Source organism: Phocoena phocoena, chromosome 2, assembly GCF_963924675.1.
Source record: "Phocoena phocoena chromosome 2, mPhoPho1.1, whole genome shotgun sequence".
NCBI lineage: Eukaryota > Metazoa > Chordata > Mammalia > Artiodactyla > Phocoenidae > Phocoena > Phocoena phocoena.
The window spans coordinates 100,669,541-100,694,252 of NC_089220.1; the positions used below are offsets into that span (position 1 = coordinate 100,669,541).

Below are 24,712 nucleotides of genomic sequence, written 5' to 3' on the forward strand. Positions count from 1 at the left end.
GAAGCTTGAAAGGGTTTTGACAAGAAAATTAACAGTTTAGAGAAAAAGAAAAATGGTGAGCATCAGAACGCCTTAGCTCTTAATTATTTTCTTGGAAAAGTAGCTTGTTCTCAAATGCTGGTATACTGGAACATCCTACTGGTTAAAAATAAACAGCATAAAGGGTGAGGAAATGAACTAAGGAGAAAACATGGCAACCAGCACAGCCCGTCAGCTAGAAACAGAATAATTAAGCTCTACCAAAGGCATCAGGTCATTTGGCCAGTCATCTACCCTAAGGCCAGGGTTCAAGCTCAGTGTTGACAAGCACCACGGTCACGTGGGCCCACAGGCATCCAGAAAGGCCTGTTTGGACGAGCATTTGGTTCTGAAGTGTCCTTGCTCTTTAAAGTGTTTGGTTTTCCCTGAACTTTGAAGTCTTCCCTCATAATCTTCATTTAAACAGATATAATTTTAACTTAATGTCCTCTTTTTACCCCAATTTTCCCTGGTAGTGAACAACAGTGAGCCATGGAGCTGTATTTCGGTGAATACCAACATGTGCAGCAGGAATATGGTGTACATCTGAGACTCACAAGTGATGAAACCAAAAAATCAAGGCATTCCCAGCCCGCTAAGGCGGGCTCCTACGGTGTCAGTATTCGGGTCCAGGGGATCGATGGCCACCCCTACATAGTCCTCAATAACACAGAGCGGTGTCTGGCAGGCACGTCTTTTTCTGAAAATGGGCCATCATTTCCGTCTCCAGTGACGAGTAACCTGCCTCTCCATTCCAGCAATGGATCTGTGCTCGAGGAGAACAGTGCAGAAGACCTGCAGCTGCCCGAAAACCCATATGCCCCACCCTGCCCAGTAAGAAACCTGAAACAGCCCTCTCTCTTTGAAGGCAAGAATGGAGCTCTAGATCACACAGGGGAAGCGATGAAGCCATCCCCCGTGCTGAACTTTCAGAGGCATCCAGAGCTTTTACAGCCCTATGATCCTGAAAAGAATGAGTTGAACTTACAAAATCACCAGCCTCCTGCGAGTAATTGGCTAAAAGCTTTCGCAGAAGCAGGGACCAACAATAAGAAGGCTTGGACTTGCTCGTCCAAACCTAGCCATTCCCAGCCGACCAGACCTCCCTCGGAAGACCCGGCCAGATCCAGCGTGACGGCCATTCGACTGTGCAGCTCCGTGGTCATTGATGACCCCAAGAAGCAGACCTCGGTGTGCGTGAATGTTCAGAGCTGCAGCAAGGAGGGGCTGGCAGAGGAGGCCCTTGCCCCTAGCGGGAGGCCCCTACCCACCCACAGCGCGCACACCCACCCGGAAGCCAAGAAAACCAGGCCCGACGTGCTTCCGTTCCGGCGCCAGGACTCAGCCGGGCCCGTGCTGGATGGAGCCCGGTCCCGGAGGTCATCCTCATCGTCCACAACTCCCACTTCGGCCAACTCTTTGTACAGATTTTTACTCGATGACCAAGAATGTGCCATCAATGCCGACAATGTGAATCGTCATGAGAACAGAAGGTATATCCCCTTCTTGCCCGGAACTGGACGGGATATTGATACGGGGTCGATTCCCGGCGTGGATCAGTTAATTGAAAAATTTGACCAAAAACCTGGGCTGCAGAGAAGAGGCAGGTCTGGGAAGCGAAACAGGATCAACCCAGAAGACAGGAAAAGGTCCCGAAGCGTGGATAGTGCATTTCCTTTCGGTGTCCAAGGGAACTCGGAGTACCTGACCGAATTCAGCAGAAACCTGGGCAAGTCCAGCGAACACCTGCTGCGGCCGTCGCAGGTGTGCCCGCAGAGGGCACAGGCGCAGGAGCACGGGGGGAGGCAGGGCGGAGGGCGCGCCTTCGCCAGGCTGCCGGGAGCCCAGCCCAGGCCGCCCCTGCAGAACAAAGATGGGAAAGTTCCAGAAAACAAAGGTGGTCAGGAAAGTCCGACTGGGCGCACATCCTCCCTCCCGGCACAGACTAAGAAGGGGGAGGAAATCAAAACAGCCACCGCTACGTTGATGTTACAGAATCGGGCGCTAGCAACTTCCCCGGACTCAGGTACCAAGAGGATTTCTGTGAAGACATTTACTTCCACCTCAAATACTCAGGTAATACTGGTGGGAGTCTTTTTGTTCCTTCTAAGTGGTGTATCAATACATCCTGGCTGGAGGAATACATATCTTCCATCCTGAGTCAGTAATTGCACCACCTTGAATCAGTAATATTTTTTAGAGTTTTCCCCCTAGCAGTACATTATGACCTGCTGCTAATCGCTTGGTTTTCTAAGTAAATTCAAGTACCACTAGATTCCTGTTGTGTTCTTGTTTGTAAAGTAACTTGTCAAACACTATAGAGAGGCTCGATTTTTCTTTTCGTGTATGTGTAAAATCTGAAAGTATGCAGAATTTGTTTCCAAAACAAGAGGCTCCGTACTTAGGTTTATTTAGATGTATTAATTTTCCTCATGACATTGAGTGACTGGATTAATTTCTGTCCTGAGAAATTAGGTTAATCCTAATTTAGGTTTATCCTGAAGTGATGGAATTTATTTCTGTGGCCCAGTTAGTGTTTTGGTAGTAACAGTAAAAAATAATGGTAATGATAAAAATGATACTAAGGTTGGTAAGTGCCAGGCACTCTTTGTTATGTATTATAGGATCGCACCAACCCTATGAAGGTAGGTACTATTAACTTCTATTTACAGGCGAGAAAATTGAGGTGAGAAAAAGTTAAGTAACTTGCCCAAGGTTACAGAGCCACTAAGTGGTGGAACCAGTTGTAATGAGCATCCTTACCCGAGGAATCCTTTCTGGGAAGCAGGAATGTGTTTGGAAGCTTCTGCTGCGGGGTTTTGCCGCCTTCTTGGAAGCAGCATCCTGTGATCTAATAACAAACATTGTGTTCCAGGCCACACCGGATCTGTTAAAAGGCCAGCAAGAACTCACTCAGCAAACCAATGAGGAGACGGCCAAGCAGATACTTTACAATTACCTCAAAGAAGGGTTAGTGATTTTCCTTCAAGGAACAAAGTATTGTCCTTCCTGGTGGGCGTCTTAATTTTCTTTTCTGAGACCTTGTGTTTTACCCTCCCTTCCTGCCCTGTGTGAGCCATTTCGGGGTGCAGACTCCATGGCTGGAGTTGTCATAACAGCATTTAAGTCTTGGGTGGAGGAGGGTGAAGAGCAGGGGAAGGAAGTGTGGGGAAGAACATCCTACTTTAAAAGTTAGAAATGAATGTTTTAAAAAGGATTGTTTACTGTTTCAGAAACAAATTCAAAGATAGGAGGAGTGTCTCCTATTCAGTTTTAAACTGAGTGTTGTCGCCTTGAGTTTGTATGCACACAGGGGTAGTCAGTCGTCCCTTATTAGAAGTTACAAATAAAAACACCTCCTCCCCTCCCCAGAGTTGACGTTGGCCAGGAGCCCCTGCTTCCATTATTTTTAAAGCATGTATGAGTCATTTAAAAGCAGTGCTTTCCACTTACTTATCTGGGGGGATGAGTTTGAATAATCTGGTTTTCAGTCCTTACTTAGATACCAACTGAGCTGGAATTCTAGGCCAGGAATTTGAAGTTTCTGTTTCAGTTCTCTCATCAGATATGATTAAAAAGAAGAAAAGCTTTATAGTCTGACATGACTGAAAGTCACTTGGCAAATAGTGATTGGTATCAGAACACTTCACAGTTTTATATTGTGCCTTACAATTTTCTGTCAGTAATATAGAGCTGACAGAATCATTCAAAATATAAGATAGGGGCTCTTCTGAAAAAAGAAAAAGTAAAGAGATTCTTCTAGCTAAGAACTTTTATTAGTGTCTTTCTGTGAAGGGTTTTACCATGAGAAGATTAAGGTAGGAGAACTTCTAACATTTAAAATTCTTTCTCTACATCCTTTTATTTTTTTGGCCCATGATTTATTAAGAGACTGGTGGGACAGACTTTAGTGGGAGGCACCTTTTTAAGGAAACTTACTTAAAAATTTTTTCCCCTGCGCTTCCTGGTGGCGCCAGTGGTTAAGAATCCTCCTGCCAATGCAGGGGACACGGGTTCGAGTCCTGGTCCGGGAAGATCCCACATGCTGTGGAGCAACTAAGCCCGTGCACCACAACTACTGAGCCTGTGCTCTAGAGCCCGTGAGCCACAACTACTGAGCCCATGTGCCATAACTACTGAAGCCCGTGTGCCTAAGAGCCCGTGCTTCGCAACAAGAGAAGCCACCGCAATGAGAAGCCGGCGCTCCAAAACGAAGAGGAGCCTCCACTCACTGCAGCTAGAGAAAGCCCGTGCGCAGCAACAAAGATCCAACGCAGCCAAAAATAAATAAATAAATAAATAAAATTTTTAAAAAAAGAAAGAAAATAAGGGGAGAGATCCCCCTCCGTTTAAAACAGTTTTTTTCCCCTAAGTGCCAGGTATGTGTGATGGAAGGTAGTCCTTAATAGAACTTTATCTGACCATTACCTATGAAAGTCTAGACAAAGGGCAGCTGTGTTAACAACCTTGGCTTGGGGGATTATTTTTTTAAACAAAGGCGAAAACAAGTTAAGATCACGGTGGATCATTCCTAGCGTGACACACATACAGGAGAGATTCCTTGTTGGAGTGAATATATGTCATTTGAATCAGGCAAGCAACAGATTACTAAATTTTTATTGGATGTTATCTCCAAGCTTATTTAGAATGTGCTTGTGTCTCTTTCACATGTTTGGAAATGGGAACCCCTCTCCCAAATCGGGTGGTAACATTGAACAATTTGTCTGGAGAAAAATACACCATCTATCCTGCTCTCCTCACACTGGTTGTGTCTGCAGCCTTAATTAATTCACGCCTCTTGTGATTTATCTTCTTAAAGGGCTTGCTGTTTGTGTGTCGTGGCACATAAAATAGTCTGAGGCCAACGGTTGTGCCCTCATTGTGTTTTTTTCCAGAAGCACCGATAATGATGATGCTACGAAGAGGAAGGTCAACCTGGTCTTTGAGAAAATCCAGACTTTGAAGTCTCGAGCAGCAGGGAGCACACAAGGAAATAATCAAGTAAGGCGAAGCTTTGTATTTTGGAGAGGGCATTTCACATGGAACCTGGCAAACAAATCGCTTTCTTCAGTCTGTACTTTCGGTTACAGTAGTTAGTGGGAAGTCTCCTGAGTAGTAAGCAGTACCGAAGATGGAACAGCATGTTTTAAATATTGCCAATTTGCCCCCGGCCTTTTTTCTAGAAAGTTTTTTGCGGTACGTGGGCCTCTCACTACTGTGGCCTCTCCCACTGTGGAGCCCAGGCTCCGGACACGCAGGCCCAGCGGCCATGGCCCACGGGTGCAGCCGCCCTGCGGCATATGGGATTCCCCCGGACCGGGGCACGAACCTGCGTCCCCTGCATCGGCAGGCAGACTCTCAACCACTGTGCCACCAGGGAAGCCCTTCTTTATTATTACTTTTTTTTTAGAAAGTTTTTAAGAAATTTTATTTTAAAAAAATCTATAAAATATAACAGGATGAAACAATAGGTGGTAAAAATTTAGAAAGGGAAAAGAAGAATAGGACGAATGAAATGAAGCATGGGATGGAGAACCCTAGTGCTATCGTAGGCAGGTTTGAAAAGTATGAACGGGCTTGGACCCAAGTTCTCAAACTTCAGAGAATAAGAAATAAGAGAATCAAACTAGAGAATACGGAAGAGAGACTGGTGGGCTGACCAGCATGGGCCGAAGGGAAAGGAAGGAGTAGAGTGGGGCTAAATTCTTTTAAAAAAACTGCCTGTTTAATTTATTGTACTGAATTTCAGTTAGGACTTGGAGATTTTTTTTTAAAGGAGGACTCATCCCCTATTTGATGAACGTGTACTATATGGTAGACATACCTTATGCCATGAAAGGAAGCAGCATGTAAGAGGGACGACTAAAATCTTGTCCCTCAATTCTATGCCACCTTGAATGCCGCATTTCTTGCTTGGGCATCTTTCCTTTTCCTTTCTGGGGGGAATTCTGCACTGGAAGGAAAGAAGGTACCCAGAGGCAGGTAACAGGGAGTTGGTCTATTGCTTCTTTTTTAACTTTGGAAACGTATGAATAAAGGATATTTATAGGCATCAACTACCCTTTTTTCTCTACTGTTCCGTATTCCCCTTGCACTCAGTTAACCCATGACTGCTGCTTTGGCATCAAATAAAAACATTTTTCAATTTATCCGTAGAAATAAAATTTAAAATATATAAACATATTTTATTAGATATCTTTATAGAGATGTATTTTATTATATATTGTGTATTGATATTATAAATATATAAAATATTTTTATGTATGCACACACACAGTTCCCACTGGGGAACCTTTAAGTTATACACCTTGCTTACAGGCAGGTTTCAGGAACTCTACACAGTTTTTTAAATTGGGTTAGGATTTTTTTTGCTAAATCTATTAAATCCAAATCATTACCATTACTGTTGCTTTGCATATTCTCCTGCAGAATGCATCCTTTGGTCTTGATGTTAAGATTGTCATTGTGGTTCCAGACGAGGGTATCCAGCCTAAACTGGGGAAGTTGGGGTAGCCCTTCTGGAGTCGAAAACAATAATGATGTCTCAAAAGATCATAGAATTCTCCCAGAGAGGGGAAGCAGGGAGTTCTAGGTAGAGGGAACAGAACAAAAAACATAAAATATGAAGAGGTGTGTGCTTCCCGTGTTTAGGGGACTACAGGTAATTTAGTGTAGCTGGAGAAGAGAGCTAGGATATGGGGACCACGCACCACGTAGGCAGGACCTTGTAGATCATGTCAATTTTCATTTCAGGCCCAAGGTGATAGGCTTCCCCTGATGGACTTTAAACAGCAATGAGTAGTGTCGTATTTATAAAAATTCATTTCTTTGTAGTTTTTGGAGAGAGGTAAGATTAGAGGACGGGGGGACCAGTTAAGCAGCAGCTGCTTCTTAATCAAGCCACAGATAATGAGACGATGAACTTAGGTTCTTAGAGTTGTGGCTGTGATCACAGTGCCGTGACTGCTTAATTGCCCACATTTTCCCACTCCCCTTCTCTCTCACTTTATGAATCTGATTGTTTGCTGGCAAAGGTTTTGGAGTTTTATATTTTGGTGTCAGTTAAGTGATTTCGTGCAAGAGAACCCTCTCCCTTAATGGGCTAAGACCACATTGGAAAGCCACGAAGCAGGCAGTTTTTGTTTGGGAAAGAACAATCTACAATTTCCCTCCTTGGGTTAGATTTACATTTCTAAGATAGATTGTTCTCATTTGGCCTAAGAAAATTGGAAGTGCTGTGTTTCTGTTGACTGTTGGTTTCTGGTCTGCTTCATAGGAGTAGATGAGGAAGTACCTCATTGTAAGTCCATGCATGACTCACACCTGGATTCAGGTGCATGAGAGCCAAGACACTGCCTTTTCTGGTTTTGATTTCTGCTTTTACCTTTTCCCCTCCCTTTTAGTTGGAGTTTTCCAACCACTTTGCTGTAGGATTTTAGCCGAATCCTTTTGAGAGTGTCATCTTGTTAATGTTCATGCAAGAAAAAAATAAAGCATTTTGAACACTTAACTTAGGATATTTTTGCAATTAATCGTAGGCTTCTAATTCTTCATCTGAAGTCAAAGATCTCTTGGAACAGAAAAACAAGTTGACCACAGAAGTGGCTGAACTTCAGAGACAGCTTCAACTAGAAGTCAAGGTATCTGATTTTTCTTTATGCTATTTTATTCTGTTCCATCTTGATTGATAAAGAATATTTTAAGTACCTTGGGTTGCCCAAGTGAAGTGAAAACAAATTTTTTTCCCAAAAGAAACATTCTTCCCATCGCTGAGCAAATTCCTGTATATTTAGTTCCTGCTGCCCAAAGAACTTCTTTTTTAAGTAACCAAAGGACATAGAGAATGTTGGCTTTGACAGAGTAATAGAAATGTTGTTGAATTCAGACAGGCAAATTGGAAACTAAATGTATATAAAACATCTGGACTAAGTAATAGAAAGAGCAGAATGTGGTTTAGCTGTGTTTGTGTTTCTCTTTTAGAAGTATTACAATTCATTAAGTGTTTAGTATTCTTTCTGGTTGTGAACTCCCATGCCTTTATTACATAGTTCCATCAAGTTGTTTAATAATCTAAGTGCAGAGACATGGAGTCCATCAGAGATTAGAAGGAGGCTTCAGTGGGATGACATTAATGTACGGTGGAGGTACTTTAACATCACATATTCTTATTAGAATCAGCAGAACATCAAAGAAGAGAGAGACAGAGTGAAAGCAAACTTAGAAGCACTCCAAAGTCAACATGAAAGCAAGGTAGAAGAGAATGCCGAGCTGCAGCGGCGGCTGGAGGGAAGTGAAGGGGAGCTCCGGAGACACCTGGAGGAGTAAGTTCTGGCCCAGAGCCTGTGCCCTTCCTGGTTTCCTGCACCAATGGAGCCAGACACTTTTTGAAAAATTAATTAATTAATTAATTAATTTTTGGCTGGATCGGGTCTTCATTGCTGCGCGCGGGCTTTCTCTAGTTGCGGTGAGCGGGGGCTACTCTTTGTTGCGGTGCATGGGCTTCTCATTGCGGTGGCTTCTCTTGTTGTGGAGCACGGGCTCTAGGTGCGTGGGCTTTAGTAGTTGTGGCTCGCGGGCTCTAGGTGCGTGGGCTTTAGTAGTTGTGGCTCGCAGGCTCTAGAGCTCAGGCTCAGTAGTTATGGTGCACGGGCTTATTTGCTCCAAGGCATGTGTGATTTTGCTGGACCAGGGCTCAAACCCGTGTCCCCTGCATTGGCAGGTGGATTCTTAACCACTGCGCCACCACGGAAGCCCAAGCCAGATCCTTTTTGTCCGTTTAATTCTGCCCAACCTTCCAGATCTTATAGGGCTGCTGACCCTTCCTTTTCTCCCTCTTATTCTTATAAAATTATAAAACTGGTGACGTGTAGCCTGCTAAGCAGACTGAATTTAATAATTTAAAATTTCTTTGTGTAACCTCAAAGGGTATTTGTAAAGTTTCAGCCCTTAGAGTAGATCTCAGAGCAGCCAAGTGAGAAGCAAGGAATGCTGAGTGGCGATATCTAAGGAAGATCTCAAACAGCCTGGGCCCAGTCTCTAAAAAGCATGTGTCACATGACCTCCACAGTCTCCCACGTTCTGAATTTCATCCTGGATGGTGCCGACCAATTTTTAATTTTTTTTTGCGGTACGCGGGCCTCTCACTGTTGTGGCCTCTCCCGTTGCGGAGCACAGGCTCCGGGCGCGCAGGCTCAGCGGCCGTGGCTCACGGGCCCAGCCGCTCCGCGGCATGCGGGATCCTCCCGGACCGGGGCACGAACCCGCGTCCCCTGCATCGGCAGGTGAACTCCCAACCACTGCGCCACCAGGGAAGCCCAGTGCTGACCAATTTTGTGACCAGTGCTTATGTACTTCTTTTGGGTCTTCAGAGAAGGAAAGACAAGCCCAAGATGGCCCCGCCATCATGTTGTGTTAAAATCTGTGACAAGAGGATTTGAAACAAAGGTGTGAAAATGGATGGTGCCATGAAGCCCACTGGCTATGACAGAAGCCTTACGTGAGAGGTTAAGGCAGGAGTGAAATCTAGAGGGAAATTCAAGAAAAACAGGACATTATATCATAAAAGCATTTGATTACCTTTGCCATTTTGATGGTGTAGTGTTTGCTTTTGAAACATTCTTAGAGGTTAATTTCAGAAAAGAGGTTGGTAAGAAAAAAGTCAAAATTTAGAGTGCAGTAAAGACTTTACAAAATAAAAGGTAGAATAGTTGTGAGTTCCATTTAGAGCAGAGGTTGGCAAACTTTTTCTGTCAGATAGTAAATGCTTTAGGGTTTATGGGCCATATGGTCTTTGCTGGAACTGTTCAATTCTACCATTGTATTGTGCAAACGACCATAAACAATACATAAATGAATGAGCATGGCTGTGTTCCAGTAAAACTTTATTTACAAAAGCAGGCAGTGGGCCAGATTGGCTCATGGGCCATAATTTGCTAACTCTCCTGGTCTAGAGTACTGGGGATGGGGTGGAGTAGGCTGGTAGGGAGTGGGGTGGCTTTAATGAAAACATTTATTATAAAAGTTGTGCTCTTTTTCCTGATTCCTTATCTTCTATGTCCAAATTCTAGTACCCCGTGACCTCCTTTTGGGGAGGAAATGTCACTGTATAACCTTTCCCATTACATTGGTTTGAGTTCTCACTTGTCTTCTTGTTGGGCAAATTAGACTGTAGACGTGAGTTCTTACCGGTGCCTTTCTGGTTTGTGATTTTCTGTTCAGTGCAGAACAGAAAATGGGAGGCTCCTTGGGGATTTAGGTGACTCTGCTTGATAATCTGAAGCTCTGAAAGCAGACTGGATGAAAATAAGCAGAGGCCAGGAGAAACTCTCTCATGGGCTTCTTTCCTGCCAGGCTGTTCCAGGTGAAGATGGAACGAGAACAGCACCAGACTGAGATCAGGGATCTCCAGGACCAGCTCTCAGAAATGCATGATGAATTGGACAGTGCTAAACAATCCGAGGACAGGGAGAAAGGGGCTCTGATTGAGGTAAGCGGGGCTGGGGTCAGGTGACAAGAGAGGCCCCATCTGCCTGGACAGTATGGGATGGGTGGGGGAACTGGGAGCCATGCTCTGTTGTGTGTTTGTTCTACCTGTCCCTATGTTCCCTTCTGTGAGAGCATCATATGCAGTAGTTTGTCTTAGGAGAATTTTCAGCCGTACCGAAAAACAGAATAATGTGTTAACTGCCGTAGAGTCCCAATCCAAATCCAACAGTTATCAGCATGTTGCCATATTTACTCCATTTTTTTCTTCTTTCCATCTGTTCATTTTTTTTTTCATTCATCTATCCATCTTTTTTTTAAGTTAATTTTCATTGGAGTATCATTGCTTTATATCTATTCATCTTTGCTGAACCATTTCAAAGTAATTTATAGATAAAACCACGTCTCACCCCTAAACTTTTCAGCATGCATTTGAATAATTAGGGAATTTTTTTATAACCACAATACTATTATCACATCTGCAAAGTTAATTCCTATGTTGTATTATATACAATATATGGTCTTTCTTCATCATTTGCCGGCTGTCCCTCAAGAGTATTTGCTAGTTGTTGTTTTTCCCCCAAGCCAGAATCCAGTCAGGAATCCCACATTGCTTTCATTATTCTCTCTCTCAGAGTTCACTTTTCTTAGTATAGCCTCTGTTGTCCCTGCATCCCCTACTCCTTGCTCTTTTTCTCCCATCCCACTTCTGTTTTTTTTTTCTTTTTTTTTTTTTTTTTTTGCGGTACGCGGGCCTCTCACTGTGGTGGCCTCTCCCGTTGCGGAGCAGAGGCTCCGGACGCGCAGGCTCAGCGGCCATGGCTCACGGGGCCAGCCGCTCCGTGGCATGTGGGATCTTCCTGGACCGGGGCACGAACCCGTGTCCCCTGCATCAGCAGGCGGACTCTCTCAACCACTGCACCACCAGGGAAGCCCTTTTTTCCTACATTTTTATTTGTTTCCCTATACATTGACAGATTTCATCTATAATGTAGGAACAAATATAGTATGTCTACAGTTTTGATACCTGCTTTTAAAAGTTAATACGTCAGAAATATTTTTCTTTATGATACTTTATAGTCTTCATATGTCATTTTTTTTTTTTTTTTTTTATGCGTTACGCGGGCCTCTCACTGTTGTGGCCTCTCCCGTTGCGGAGGACAGGCTCCGGACGCGCAGGCTCAGCGGCCATGGCTCACGGGCCCAGCCGCTCCGCGGCATGTGGGATCTTCCCAGACCGGGGCACGAACCCGTGTCCCCTGCATCGGCAGGCGGACTCTCAACCACTGCGCCACCAGGGAAGCCCCATATGTCATTTTTAAGAAGATACCCCACAATATGCTTAACCATCCTCCAATATTTAAGTTGTTTCTTTTTTTTTAAATTATGAGAAAATATGTTGAATTTTTTATATGTATCCTTTTACTTCTTTAGAAAAATTTCCTAAGGAGAGAAATGTCACTGAACAGGTTATGACTTTTGATAAAAATGTAGCTTCAGGGCTTCCCTGGTGGTGCAGTGGTTGAGAGTCCGCCTGCTGATGCGGGGGACACGGGTTCGTGCCCCGGTCCAGGAGGATCCCACATGCCGCAGAGCGGCTGGGCCCGTGAGCCATGGCTGCTGAGCCTGTGCATCCGGAGCCTGTGCTCCGCAACGGGAGAGGCCACAACAGTGAGAGGCCCACGTACCGCAAAAAAAAAAGGTAACTTCAGAAACATTTAAATAGAAGGTAAGACTTTGCCATAGTCTATGATTCCTTGTGTGGACACCTCACTGATTCTAAAAGGGAAAGATACTATCTTAACTATCAGGAAGTCTCTTAAGTTGCTGAATTTTCCTAGTAACTAAAACCTAAAATTGTTTGTTGTCCTTTCCTCAGGTATTTTCTATCCTTTTAGATTCTCTGTTTTAGTGCATTTGAGCTTGCTCTGATTTGCTATTTCTTTTTCATTGAAGAGCATATCATCTTTGCTTCTTCCCACATTTCATGCCTAGCATAGTGCCAGGCAACAGAGCAAATGAATAAATAAATTTCAATATTTAAATTAATTTTAGGGACTTCCCTGGTGGTCCAGAGGTTAAGACTCTGTGCTTCCAATGCAAGGGGCACAGGTTCGATCCCTAGTCGGGGAACTAAGATCCCACATGCTGTGCTGTGTGGCCGAAGGAGAAAAGAAAAAAAAAAAGATAAATTATTTTAAAAATGCCACCACTAAAAAAAAAAATAATTCTGAAATGAACTGTAGCTTCTTTGCCTCTTTGAACACAGTATAGTGAGCATATATTAACTGAACATAACTAGCTTTTTGACTTACAGTGGTAACTGGGATATGAGCTTCAGCTTTGGTGATGTGTTTTCAGGCAGAGGCTAATAATGAGAGACTCAGGAAGGGAAACAGCATACATCTTTTCTTGAAAATGTTCCTGGTGTTGCTGGTTTTCTGGTTGTTTGCCTCTTTCCTGTAATGGAAGCTATATCATCTGTTGCTGCCTTTCGGCAAGAAAAGTTAGGACACAATTAGCTTCTCTATGCCAAAGTGGGTTTCTCCCCCTCTGGAAAATTGTCCTCACTCTTTTTATCAGTTTCCTTTGACGTGTCAGCAACATTTAAAAAACGATCTATGGATTCTATATCCCTAATAAAATAAACCCCATCTCCTCGTCACTTTCAGTTTATTCTTCATATCTTAATAAAAAGTGGCCTGGGGGAATCTGATAACCGATTATAGTTGTAGCCAAGTTCTCCATGGCACTTGGCTTAGAACAGACTCTTAAACACAATGAACATTAAACACTTCTGCTTTTTAATGTTTGCAAAAGCTTGAAGGCCCTATATTTTGTGAGGCCTGCATAATGCATAAGATTTCTCATGAAATATCTTTTAATACTTGACATTCTGTTCAATAACATTGGGCCCCTATATGGAGTCAGTAAAGTAACGTTAAGAGAGAATAAAATCATTTAAAAAGAAAAAGAAAGGAACGAAGGAAGGAAGAAAGGAAGAAATAGTAGAAAATATCCTGTTTTTTTTAGGAGAAGTCAAATAATTGGCCAAGAATAGGATGACTGTTATTTCTTAAACAATTGATGGTTCCGAATTTCTTTTTTAACTCAAGATACAAAAATAATTATAGGTCAAGTTTTCAGTCACTTCTTTGTCCATGAATATGTTTCCCTCTGTTCTTGGAGTGATGGGTAAACATGCGACATCTCTCTAAGCCTCATGACGGTGGGTTTTTCTAATTACCAAAGATTGTCTTTGATGGGAGCCTGTAGTGTTGACAGATGGGCCAACAGAATCTCGTGGTGTTTTATCCCTGACATTTACCAAGATACAAGTACTTAGATATCAGTAAACTATTCTGGTTTTAAAATCCTATTGGTCTGGGGATAGGCTGTGCTCAGAAATGACATCTCTAGAATACTTATAAGCTTATTGTGTTGTGATGTTACTGAACATTATACACATTTTACTAAAGAAGCAACAGAAAAAATCATGTCAACTGTGTTACACTTTGTAGGCCATCCTTCTGGGGGAAAAAAAATAACAATTCTTTGGCAGCTACAGTTTTGATAAAAGACCTTTACTTTTCCTTTCAATGAGTGTGGGCCAGAGATAGGGACTCTGTAGAACTTCTGGGAAGCTTTTATGCAAAAGAGAGTCTAGATCAGTTTTGTTTTCTCATTTTGACGTGGAATACCTGTGAGCAGGTGGTGTGTGAAGTGAAAGTGAAACTTTCTGTGGGCAGATGAGCTGCTACTCGGGACATTCTGGTCTGTGTCTTTTGGTGCCCCTGCTGTCAGGACAGCCACTGGCTGCTGCTAGTAACAGCTGGGGCCCAGAGCATGCTTCCTTTTCTTCTCAACTTTCCTTCTTGTGTTTTCAGGTTCTGGGCAGGTTTCTTTGCTCCTGTTTAGAAAGGTGGACCTCCTTACAAGCACTTGAGCAGAACTCAATACACCGTTCATTTGCATCTGAGAGACTGAGGAACTGCCCGCTCCTCAGACTTTCTTGAGTGTGTAGTTTTGTCGTCAGGCCTGCAGAGGCTGTGTAGTGAAGAGAACGGGCATTGGTATCCAATCTGGGTCCCAGTCTTCGCTCTCCCACTTATAAACTGCGTGATCTTAGCGTCTCGGAGGTCCAGTTTTTTGTTTTTTAAATAATAATATTCATCTCCTATGATTTTTTTTTTTTTTCTTTTTCGGTACGCCGGCCTCTCACTGTTGTGGCCTCTCCTGTTGCGGAGCACAGGCTCCGGACGTGCAGGCTCAGCGGTCATGGCTCACGGGCCTACCCGTTCCACGGCATGTGGGATCTTCCTGGACCGGGGCACGAATCCGTGTCCCCTGCATCGGCAGGCGGACTCTCAACCACTGCGCCACCAGGGAAGCCCCCTCCTATGATTTTTAGAAATGCTTAGCGTAATTCTTATTATGTAGTAAGTACCAAACACAGTCAGTTTTTTTAGCCTACCCTGTACCCACCCCCAAATACACATCCATACTAGGTCTCTATCTCTTGTACTTTCATGTGTGCACCTAGCCTGGATGTGTATAGGTTTTGAAAGTACTGCTTCTGAGTGCCCAGAGTGTTTGCTTTGATTGGAGTCTACAGAGAGGCATGTGCATCTCTAATAGACGTTCACGAGTATTTCGAGGTTTATGTGTTTTCTCTCACTTCTTTGGCTTGATATAATTGGCAGTGAAGCCACCGAGGTGATGAAGTGAAGTTTTTGAAATCTCCCGTCCCTTTCGGTCTCTACCCTGGAAAGCTTCAAGTGCTACTCAGTGATACGGTGAGGTATAATCTGATTGGATTTGTGCAACAGAGTCCACTTAAGCAACAGCCCCAGACACAGATAACAGCATGTTGGTGTAGAATGGACCATAAAAACAGGTTCTTGACATGCATTGGTGGCAGTACACAAAAGGCAACACAAAACACAGATATATCCTGGAAAAGATAAGTGTGGGAAGAGGAACTGACTTATCGTTAAAACAATTGAGAAATGTGTGAAAATAAGAGCAGGAAACGGGGTAGGCTCGCAAGGGCAATTGTGAAGAAGCTGGCAGGAGGCTCCAGGAAGGCCTAGAGAGATAGCCAATAGCAACAGTGATGCGGGGGGGGGGGGGGGGGGGGGCGGGGCGTTTTGCGGGTGTTTCTAATATCCCTAAGGAGGGACTGGACAGTGGGAAGCACAGGGCATCTCCTTTGACAAATATCAGGACGGGGGTATATTTTCATAAAATTTACTTATGTGTTCTGTGTTTGGTGCTTTGGAAGAGCCAGAGTTGCTCTAGTTGCCTAGACGAGTCTCTGGAAGTTTCTTCTAAGCTTATTAGTGCTTGCTAGCTAGATTCTTGAAGGACTAATTCTTAGTCTGTGCAATGTAGCTCTGTCCTGGGATTGCAGAGGCTCCCCTGGTTTAATGGATGTGCATGCGTAGAGTAAAGGAAAGAGATTCCATTGTCAGTTATTCTTAACTTGATACAGGTAGTTTCATCCCCTCATCAGTGACCCACTTCTTAAATGGAAAGTAGTGTATCATCTCTGAGGCCTCGGGTCCCAGGTGGCAACCATTCCTTCAGTTCGCCAGGAGCTCCAAGAGGACAGGATGCGTATTTACTTAGAAGCTGCCAGTGAAAGAATAGACGAGTTTAGAATTCTGACATCTCCAGACTCCTGCTGTACTGCCCATGTTAATTTATTTATGTCCAGAACAGGCCTACTCCCAACATCATTGATCCGTGCATCAGAAATATAAATCAGATCTATGTCCTTTTTTCAAGGAGCTGATAATCTAGCAAGAGAGATAGGAAAATAAAATCTAGATACAAGGACTGCACGGTAAAAGTATTAAGTGCTATGAGAAGCACAGCTTAAGTGCGGTGGGTATTCAGGAAAGGGATTCAAGGAAGACTTCTTGAAGGAGGTCATACAGTATCTGAGTCTTGAGAGGTTTTCTGAAAGGCAGAGAGACATGGGACCGAGAGGGATGAAGGGCATCCCAGACAGAGGATGCTGTGTGGTGATGGCATAGAGGCTACAGGTGAGAAACTGGAGGTTGGGAGCCGTTGGGCAGCTCTTGCAAACCACCTGGGCTGGAGTTGATGAGAGCCTCAACCAGAGAGGTGAGGGAAAGGATCTAAGATGTTACAGAACTAACTTTTTGGTTGTGAGGGACAAGGACGAGAGAGATCAAAGTCGCTGCCAGGCTCCTGAGCAGGTGCTGCCGTTCCAGAGAAGAGGAGAGGAAGGGACTTGGAGAATTCATTGAGAGGGCTTCCCTGGTGGCGCAGTGGTTGAGAGTCCACCTGCCGATGCAGGGGACACGGGTTCGTGCCCTGGTCCGGGAAGATCCCACATGCCGTGGAACGGGTAGGCCCGTGAGCCATGGCCGCTGAGCCTGCACGTCCGGAGCCTGTGCTCCGCAACAGGAGAGGCCGCAACAGTGAGAGGCCCGCGTACCGCAAAAAAAAAAAAAAAAAGCACCGAGAAACGTAAGCCTCCGGAATCATAGGTGCCCAAGGGACATCCAGATGGATGAGTCTCGCAGGTCTGGACTCAGATAAGGGTTGGAGGTAAAGGTTTGGGGGGTTATTTATATAGAATTTAAAATTGAGGGGAAAAAAAAACCCTAGATGAGCTTGCCAAAAAAGAATGAAGAATGCAAAGGCACATTCTTGGGGATCATTTTAGCTTTTTAATAAGAGGGAGAGAATAACCAGAAAAGATTGTCTCAGAAAAAGTGGCCCGAGGGAAGAAAACTGGAGCATGCAGTCTTTGAACTGCAAGGCAGAAGAGAATTCTAAGGGGACAGGTGAAGAGGATCAAAGAGGGATTGAGAAAAGTGAGGACTGAGAAAAGACCATTGGATGTGGAGATTAGGAGGTCAGTACAACCTTGGAGGGGACAGGCTTAGCAGAGTAGGAACAAAAGCCATTTGCAAGAGAGTAAGGAGTGACAGGGTGGTCAAGGAGTAGAGGCAGTGAACAGAAATTATACTTTCAAAAGTTTGGTGGAGGGCTTCCCTGGTGGCGCAGTGATTGAGAGTCCGCCTGCCGATGCAGGGGACACGGGTTCGTACCTCGGTCCGGGAAGATCCCACATGCCACGGAGCAGCTGGGCCTGTGAGCCATGGCCGCTGAGCCTGCGCGTCCGGAGCCTGTGCTCCGCAACGGGAGAGGCCACAACAGTGAGAGGCCCGTGTACCACAAAAAAAAAAAGTTTGGTGGAAAACCTTGTTTCTTCGTTTGTTTGTTTTTGCCCTTGACTCAGGATCCTTGTGCCCTGAGGAAAAGGACAGAGATTCAAGGAAACAGAAAGGAGCAAAATGACAGAGAAAAACGACAGCTGATGAGTAAAGACTTGGAGCAGGGTGGCAGGGGAGAAAGCTTGTTGTCTGTGAAGTGGCTTTGGGTGGGGAGGAAGCCTGGCGTCCAGAGAGGAGCTGGGTGGTCAAGCCCAAGTCCTGGCTGAGTACAAAGTAGGGGTATCCGCCGGGGAGGGTGAGCCTCAGCTTGAGGGGAGCTGAGCAGGTCTGACTAGAGATGGTGACCTGAAGGGAATGCCCAGCCTTGGCAGGACACACTTGGGTTTAGGTGATGCGATTTATAATAAGCGGAACTTGCTGCCCCAGTTTTGTGACTTTGCTCGTGAACAGTGAGGTTATGAGGCAGTGAAGGCGGAGAACATGTGAATATTGTACCTGCTCAGCATGGGGCAGGGGCACCCCGAGGACTCGGGTTGTGGCTTAAGGGTTTGACTACACGCGGGCTTCTGGGGGTGAAGGTAAGCGAGGCCAGCAAGTCGGCGTGCACCCCACGAAGCAACGGCTCCTGAAGGCCGCTAGCAAGGGCTACAGACCATCACACCGAAGTGACGTGAGATGGAAAAAGCAGACCTGGCCCCTCAGAGCGTCGAACATGAAATCAGTTTCCCTTTTCTCCCTCAAATTAAATCTCAGAAAAGCTAAGATAGTTGAATCGAGGGGGATGGTGGACTCTGAGGAAGGGAAGGGGAGAGGAGGAGAGGGGCTAAAGCAGCGTGTAGTGTACGGGAGGAGAGAGTGCGGAGGACAAGCAAGGAAGGGTAGGGCTGTGTGTGCCGGTGACCGAGGGGGAGGTGCAGGGCGGCTCGGCATCCTCACCTCCCCGCCCGCGTTTCCTCCCTCCAGGAGCTTCTGCAGGCAAAGCAGGACCTTCAGCATCTACTCATCGCCAAAGAGGAGCAGGAAGACCTCTTGAGAAAGCGGGAGCGCGAACTCACCGCCCTGAAGGGAGCCCTGAAAGAAGAGGTTTCCAGTCACGACCAGGAGATGGACAGGCTGAAGGAGCAGTACGACGCCGAGCTACGGGCCCTGCGGGAGAGCGTAGAGGAGGCCACCAAGGTGGGTCCCGGCCAGAGTGCGGAGGGGGTGTCCGTTGCTTGCCTTCCTTTTCGTGACAGGTTGAAACCCAGTTTCATCAGATGATTGATCCAGACCTTGTTCACAGACAATAAACTCAGCAGTTCTGTTGGTCACCGTTTTAAGTTTGTAAACTTAAAAATTGTTAAGGACCCTGCTTAGAAGCTCTTACAGGCAGTGAGGTTTAGAAAGCCCAGGAGTGAACCCCTCCAGGGTTCCTAAAGGTCGCTGGCCTAGGGCATTGCGTGACTTTGCTAATGGGGTAGGGTTGCAGACAGGACCCAGATTTCTGGAATCCTTCACCCCTGCCCCTGCCTGTTCCTTGCGACTTGTGAAGCCTTTTGTTAGACAATTCAGGTTCTTTTCCCAGCAAAGTTACAAGAGGGTTAATGGGCTGAATTGCCCAAACCCTTGCAAGATAATTTTTCTCTTAATTGAATTCTTGGCTCCTGCAGATAGATTCTAAATTATGTTGAGGTCTTTGGTGCGGGCCTCACGTGGGCTGTTAAAGAAAAGGGGAAAATGAAGGGGAAAATGTTGTGAAACATCATGCCATCTTTAGGGAAAGAGGGGAATTACAGAGTATAAATTGTTTAGAGTCTCCGCAATATATAGGTTAAAGATGATGAAGAAAGAACTCTTGATATTGTTTGTTTATTCTGTGATGATTGCAGTGACAGCTCAGAGCTGGTAGGCCCTCTCCCCTGTGCTGCATCGTGACTCACTGATTTTCAGTTACAGCATGGTAATTGCAAATGACAAGAAGTGAAAGAAGGGTTTGTTGTCTAACAATAAAACGTTTGGGAAATAGTCTGCTTGGGGTTATTATAACAGACAGTTTAAAAAAAAGTTGATTTGCCTATCTTAGTTTTTTTGAGGTTTGGTTTAGTTTGAGGGAGAAAAGCGAAACTGATTGAATTTTCATTGCTTTGCAGGGACATGTCTCTTTTTTCCGTCTGATTTCCTTTCTGTGCAGGAGCCTGGTGTCCTTGCTCTTGGCCTTTATGTGCTGTTGCTTCATGGGGGACATGCCAACAGGCTGCTGAGTAAAATAATTTTCCTTTGGACCCATCATGTCTTTATCATCTTCAGACCTTATGTCAAAGGTTGAGTTAACATGGTTTATTCATTGAAGGGTAGTTGAGGATGGTGTTTGGCATGTTTATAGTGATTTGACGGTAAGGAAAATTAAACTTAGGCCACACACAGGATGCAGGAGATTTTATTGGAAGTTTCTAGGTCCTCTGCTGTCACATGTTACAAGTGGGGAAGGGAATCATGGTAGGCGAAAGAGGATCTTTGTTGTATGGAAATGAGATAATCAGTAAAGACTTAGGCTACTGCATTTTTGTTGTTTTTAAATTTTATTTATTTTTGGCTGTGTTGCGTTCTCGTTGCTGTGCACAGGCTTTTCTCTAGTTGCGACGAGGGGGGCTACTCTTCGTTGCGGTGTGTGGGCTTCTCATTGTGGTGGCTTCTCGTTGCAGAGCACGGGCTCTAGGCGCGAGGGCTTCAGTAGTTGTGGCATGCAGGCTCAGTAGTTGTGGCACACGGGCTTGGTTGCTCCATGGCATGTGGGATCTTCCCGGACCAGGGCTCGAACCCGTGTGCCCTGCATTGGCAGGCGGTTTCTTAACCACTGTGCCACCTGCGAAGCCTGGCTACTGCATTTTGAGATCTCCTGACTTTTAAGCGTTGCTTCAAGTTAGACAGAAAAGAATCACATAGACCAGCGACAAGCCATTTGTAGTCGACAGTGTGTGCCCTTTGTCGCCTTGTGGCTGTCCCTAGCACATTGTCTGACACACAGTCACATCTGTGCCGCATCTGATGAGTGCAAGTAAGCGGAGGATCAGTTCCCCTCTTAACCGGATTTTCAGTCCCTGGTGTGTGGTTCCTGTTGAATTTTCTCCAGTAATGACATCGGAGATCTTTTAGGAAACTCTGCTATTTCTCTGCCTTGCTTTTTGCATTTCTCTGCAGTTTCTTAAAGAGGATCCTGATTGTGTTTTTTTATACCTTGTTAGCTTTTGCTTCTGAAGGTGTTTTCCAAACAAATGTGGCAGAATCATATTTAATGGAAAAAAAATTATGTCAGTGTAATGGACAGATGCTGCCTTTTTGTTACATTATTTACATATCAGTACTATATAATAGAATTTTAGTAGTATTGTATTAACTACTTGGAGGAGAGTGAATTAAATATAATTTTTTAATTTAGTAGAGTTTCTTAGATTTTACACTGGCCTTTATTTTTTTGTAATTTAAAAAATTTTTTATAAGATATATTTTCCAAAGTTCTTTTTTAAAAAAATTAATTAATTTTTGGCTGCACTGGATCTTCATTGCTACATGCAGGCTTTCTCTAGTTGCAGTGAGTGGGGGCTACTCTTCGTTGCGGTGCATGGGCTTCTCATTGCAGTGGCTTCTCATTGTGGAGCATGGGCTCTAGGTGCGTGGGCTTCAGTAGTTGTGGTACACGGGCTCAGTAGTTGTGGCGCACGGGCTCAGTAGTTGTGGCACACGGGCTTAGTTGCTCTGTGGCATGTGAGATCTTCCCGGACCAGGGCTTGAACCCGTGTCCCCTGCACTGACAGGCGGATTCTTAACCACTGCGCCACCAGGGAAGTCCTGTACACTGGCCTTTAGCCTTTTCCTGCCTCAGGGAAGAGACTCACCCACCACTGTGACTAAAAGCTGACATTTCTTTAAGGAACTGCATTATATTAAAACGTTTATTTAAAAAGTTTATTTCCTTGGTAAGTCTTTGGAGGCAGCCCAACCTCCTAGCATCAGTTTTTCTAATTTTTGCTACTGAATCAGGGCCAAAAATCCCTACAGTGCTATTTTATCATTCTCAAATAGCAAATATTTCATTCTGGCCTGAGCTTGAGCACTAAAAGTTTTAAATTACTAGAATATTTGGTGAAAACTGTCACATTATATGAAGAATGTTTTATAGGTATTCCAAACAGATACTCTGTAAAAGTGGTTTTCGTAGACCCAGACAGCCACACCTTTTAAAGAACAGATTGATTGCTCAACAGAGGAGAATTCATGAGCGCCCTGATGGTGTGGGGTGTCCTCATGCAGCAGAATGAACGTCACTTCCCCTCAGAGTGGTGGTAGTTCAGGGCATTCAGTGAGCTGCTTCAGTTCCCTCCCCACAGAAGGAGTGGTCTTTACATTGTTAGAAAGAGGATTCTATCTATCACACAGTCTTTGAAAAGACTGTGTGATAGATAGAATGTTGCTCCATAACATACTTTTTTTCTGTTATGTTGTTCTATACTCTTTCCAGTTTTGAAAAGGAAATGTCCTCTTTCTCCTTGGGTCTGTGGCAGTGGCTGGGATCCACGTGCAGAAATGGACACTCAGTGGGGATGTGCATGACTGTCATCTGGGAGTGAAATGAAGACCGTCCATAGCTGTTAGCGTCTTCTTTTCATCCCTACCCCTCCCTGTCCCCAGTTCTTGAGCAAGAGAGAAGTGTAGATGGTGGTCAGCATTTTCAGATTTCTCAGAGAGTAGCCCCAGCTCAAATTCCAGCTCCTCTAAGAGCTTGCTTCTTGGACTTTACAGTTTCCAGGGGCCTGGTATTGCTGATTACAGAGTAAGAAAGAGTAAATGCCCCAAGTGAAGCTATAGGAGATGGCTTGTGCTGGTGGAAACTAGGAAAGATTTCATGGAGGGAGGTGTGAGAGCTGAGTGGTATTTGGACATGTGAGCATGGAGGCTGAGGACAGTTGGGGTACCGAGTACAGCATAAGCAACACCTTGTTAGGTGGGAAGGTGAGATGTGTGTTTGGGCTGGAGCCTTGTGGAGCAATAGAAGAGAGAAGAAGGCAGGCTTAGGATAGGAGGAAGAAGAGGAGGACACAGATGCAGAGACCTGAAGAGAAGCAGCCAGGATCAGTAACAGAAAAGCAAGGGGAAAAGCGTTGTATTTGGCCTAATTAATGAAACATTTGAGAAACTTGTAAAAGCAGCCCGTTTTCATATTACATACTTATACGTTGAGTCTGTGTGCTTTTATATTGTTCTGCTCTTTATAGTGTAAATTCTTTCTAACGTTACACCCACATTTTATATTCTATATAACCCTTAGAGAAATTTTATTCAAATTCAGTGATGTTGAAACATTTTTTTCCCCTCCAAAACTGTCCTTAGATTATGCCCTTATGTGTGTGTTTCACCTGATAATTTGGAAATGTCGCTCAGTCTTGTAAAAATGAATATGTGCTCTTGTGCTCCTTTCTCATAGCATCTGTAGATTGTTCCTTCCCTCTTTGCTACCAATCTGTGAACAATTTCTTTTCAAAGCATAAGGTCGGCAGAGGGTCAGATGGTAAAACCAGTGCTAATCTCAGGATCAATGGAATTGCCTTCCTTAAGAGAAGGCTAATTCAGTGTAAAATCTCATTTCTGTCTTCTCCGGTGGAGGCACGTTAGCCAGGGAAACTGTAAAAAATCCTTATTTCCTCAGCTCTTTAACTTCGCATAATCAAGTTACTCTGAATGACAGCTGTTGAGAGCGGGGGAAGCGGCAGGTTTGTAATCAGGTGCCCATAGGAAAATGTCCCTTTTCTGCAGATTCACGTGTGCCTAGAGTGGCTCAGATCCCTCCGTCGGCAAAAGTAAAATGGGAAACATTCAAGGTTAAAAAAGTTCTACTTTTCATTTTTTTTTCTCTCTAGTTTTTTCCCCCCAGAGCTGGCTCTTCATAATTACATCACTCTTCTGCATTCTGTACTAATTAAAATGTACCTGAATAAAGAGGCCTGGTGTGGCCTCCTAGGGTGTTCGTTTTGAACCTTCCATCAAAGCCCCAGACATGCCCCATCCCTGCTGTGTCTCTGATCCCAGGTGCATGGGTCCTGATAAATCTCTTATGGGCCTTGGTGAACAGTAAACAGGACATCCCAACACTTCACTCCTGGTGTTTGATCTGAGCTGCCAAAGTCACTTGCTCTGGCTGTAGAAGACTGAGTAAGAGTCCCTGACATGCCCGTTCATTTTCCATCAAATATTTGAGTGTGTTTTACCACTGCCAGTCACTGAGGATACAAGGCAGGCAAACCATGGTTTCTAGCTTGGAAGATCTTTTGTAGCCTTGTGGGGAGAAATGTGCAAATAAGATGAGAATGAAGTTATAGGTGCTGTGGTTGAGGCACGTGCAGGGCAGGAGATCAGGAAGGGCTTCTGGCGTCCGAGGGCAGCGTTCAGGAGAGAACCAGCACATCTCTTCTGTAACTTGACGCCCTACATGTCTTTTGCGTACCAAATACTCGAGAATTAGACGTGAAAACGATAATTCCTTTCCAGGACCTCTCTGAGAGTTTCTGAACATTATCCCATCTTGAACCTGCTGGCTTTGTACCCAACTCCTCTTAATAAACTCAGAGTTAACATTTAGAATTGCTAGAAAGTTTAAATAGTCTAAATGCCAGACAAAGAAAGAATGTTGACCTGAGGGATGAGTTAAAATAGACTACATTTATTTAAAAAATCAATTAGGTCCCAGTTATAGGGAAGGTTTCTGGAGGGTAGGACCTCATGAAGTGAAATATTTATGGGGAAGGCCTCTTTCCCGCTAGGATGACAGCCTCCAAGGAGCTCTCCTTCGGGTCTCTCGCCTAACTTCAAGGGAGCAGATTTAGCTGCGGCTGTTCTGTGGGGAGTGTCACAGTGCAGGAGAAAGGATCCTCACACAGAGAGGCCGGCCTTCGGCAGGTTTTTTTTTTTTTTTTAACATCTTTATTAGAGTATAATTGCTTTACAATGGTGTGTTAGTTTCTGCTTTA

The 24,712-nt window shown here is 44.6% G+C and overlaps 1 protein-coding gene across 1 annotated transcript in view; it reads left to right on the forward strand.

The window, feature by feature from the left end:
- Positions 1-499: 499 nt before the first annotated feature.
- CGNL1 (cingulin like 1) overlaps positions 500-24,712 on the forward strand; it is a 96,318-nt gene continuing 72,105 nt past the window's right edge. The window contains exons 1-7 of the mRNA XM_065871359.1: positions 500-2,094; positions 2,894-2,988; positions 4,914-5,019; positions 7,557-7,658; positions 8,191-8,339; positions 10,369-10,504; positions 18,678-18,890. Of these exons, the coding sequence (XP_065727431.1) occupies positions 511-2,094; positions 2,894-2,988; positions 4,914-5,019; positions 7,557-7,658; positions 8,191-8,339; positions 10,369-10,504; positions 18,678-18,890 (2,385 nt within the window). The 5' untranslated portion in view covers positions 500-510. The remainder of the gene's footprint in view (positions 2,095-2,893; positions 2,989-4,913; positions 5,020-7,556; positions 7,659-8,190; positions 8,340-10,368; positions 10,505-18,677; positions 18,891-24,712) is intronic.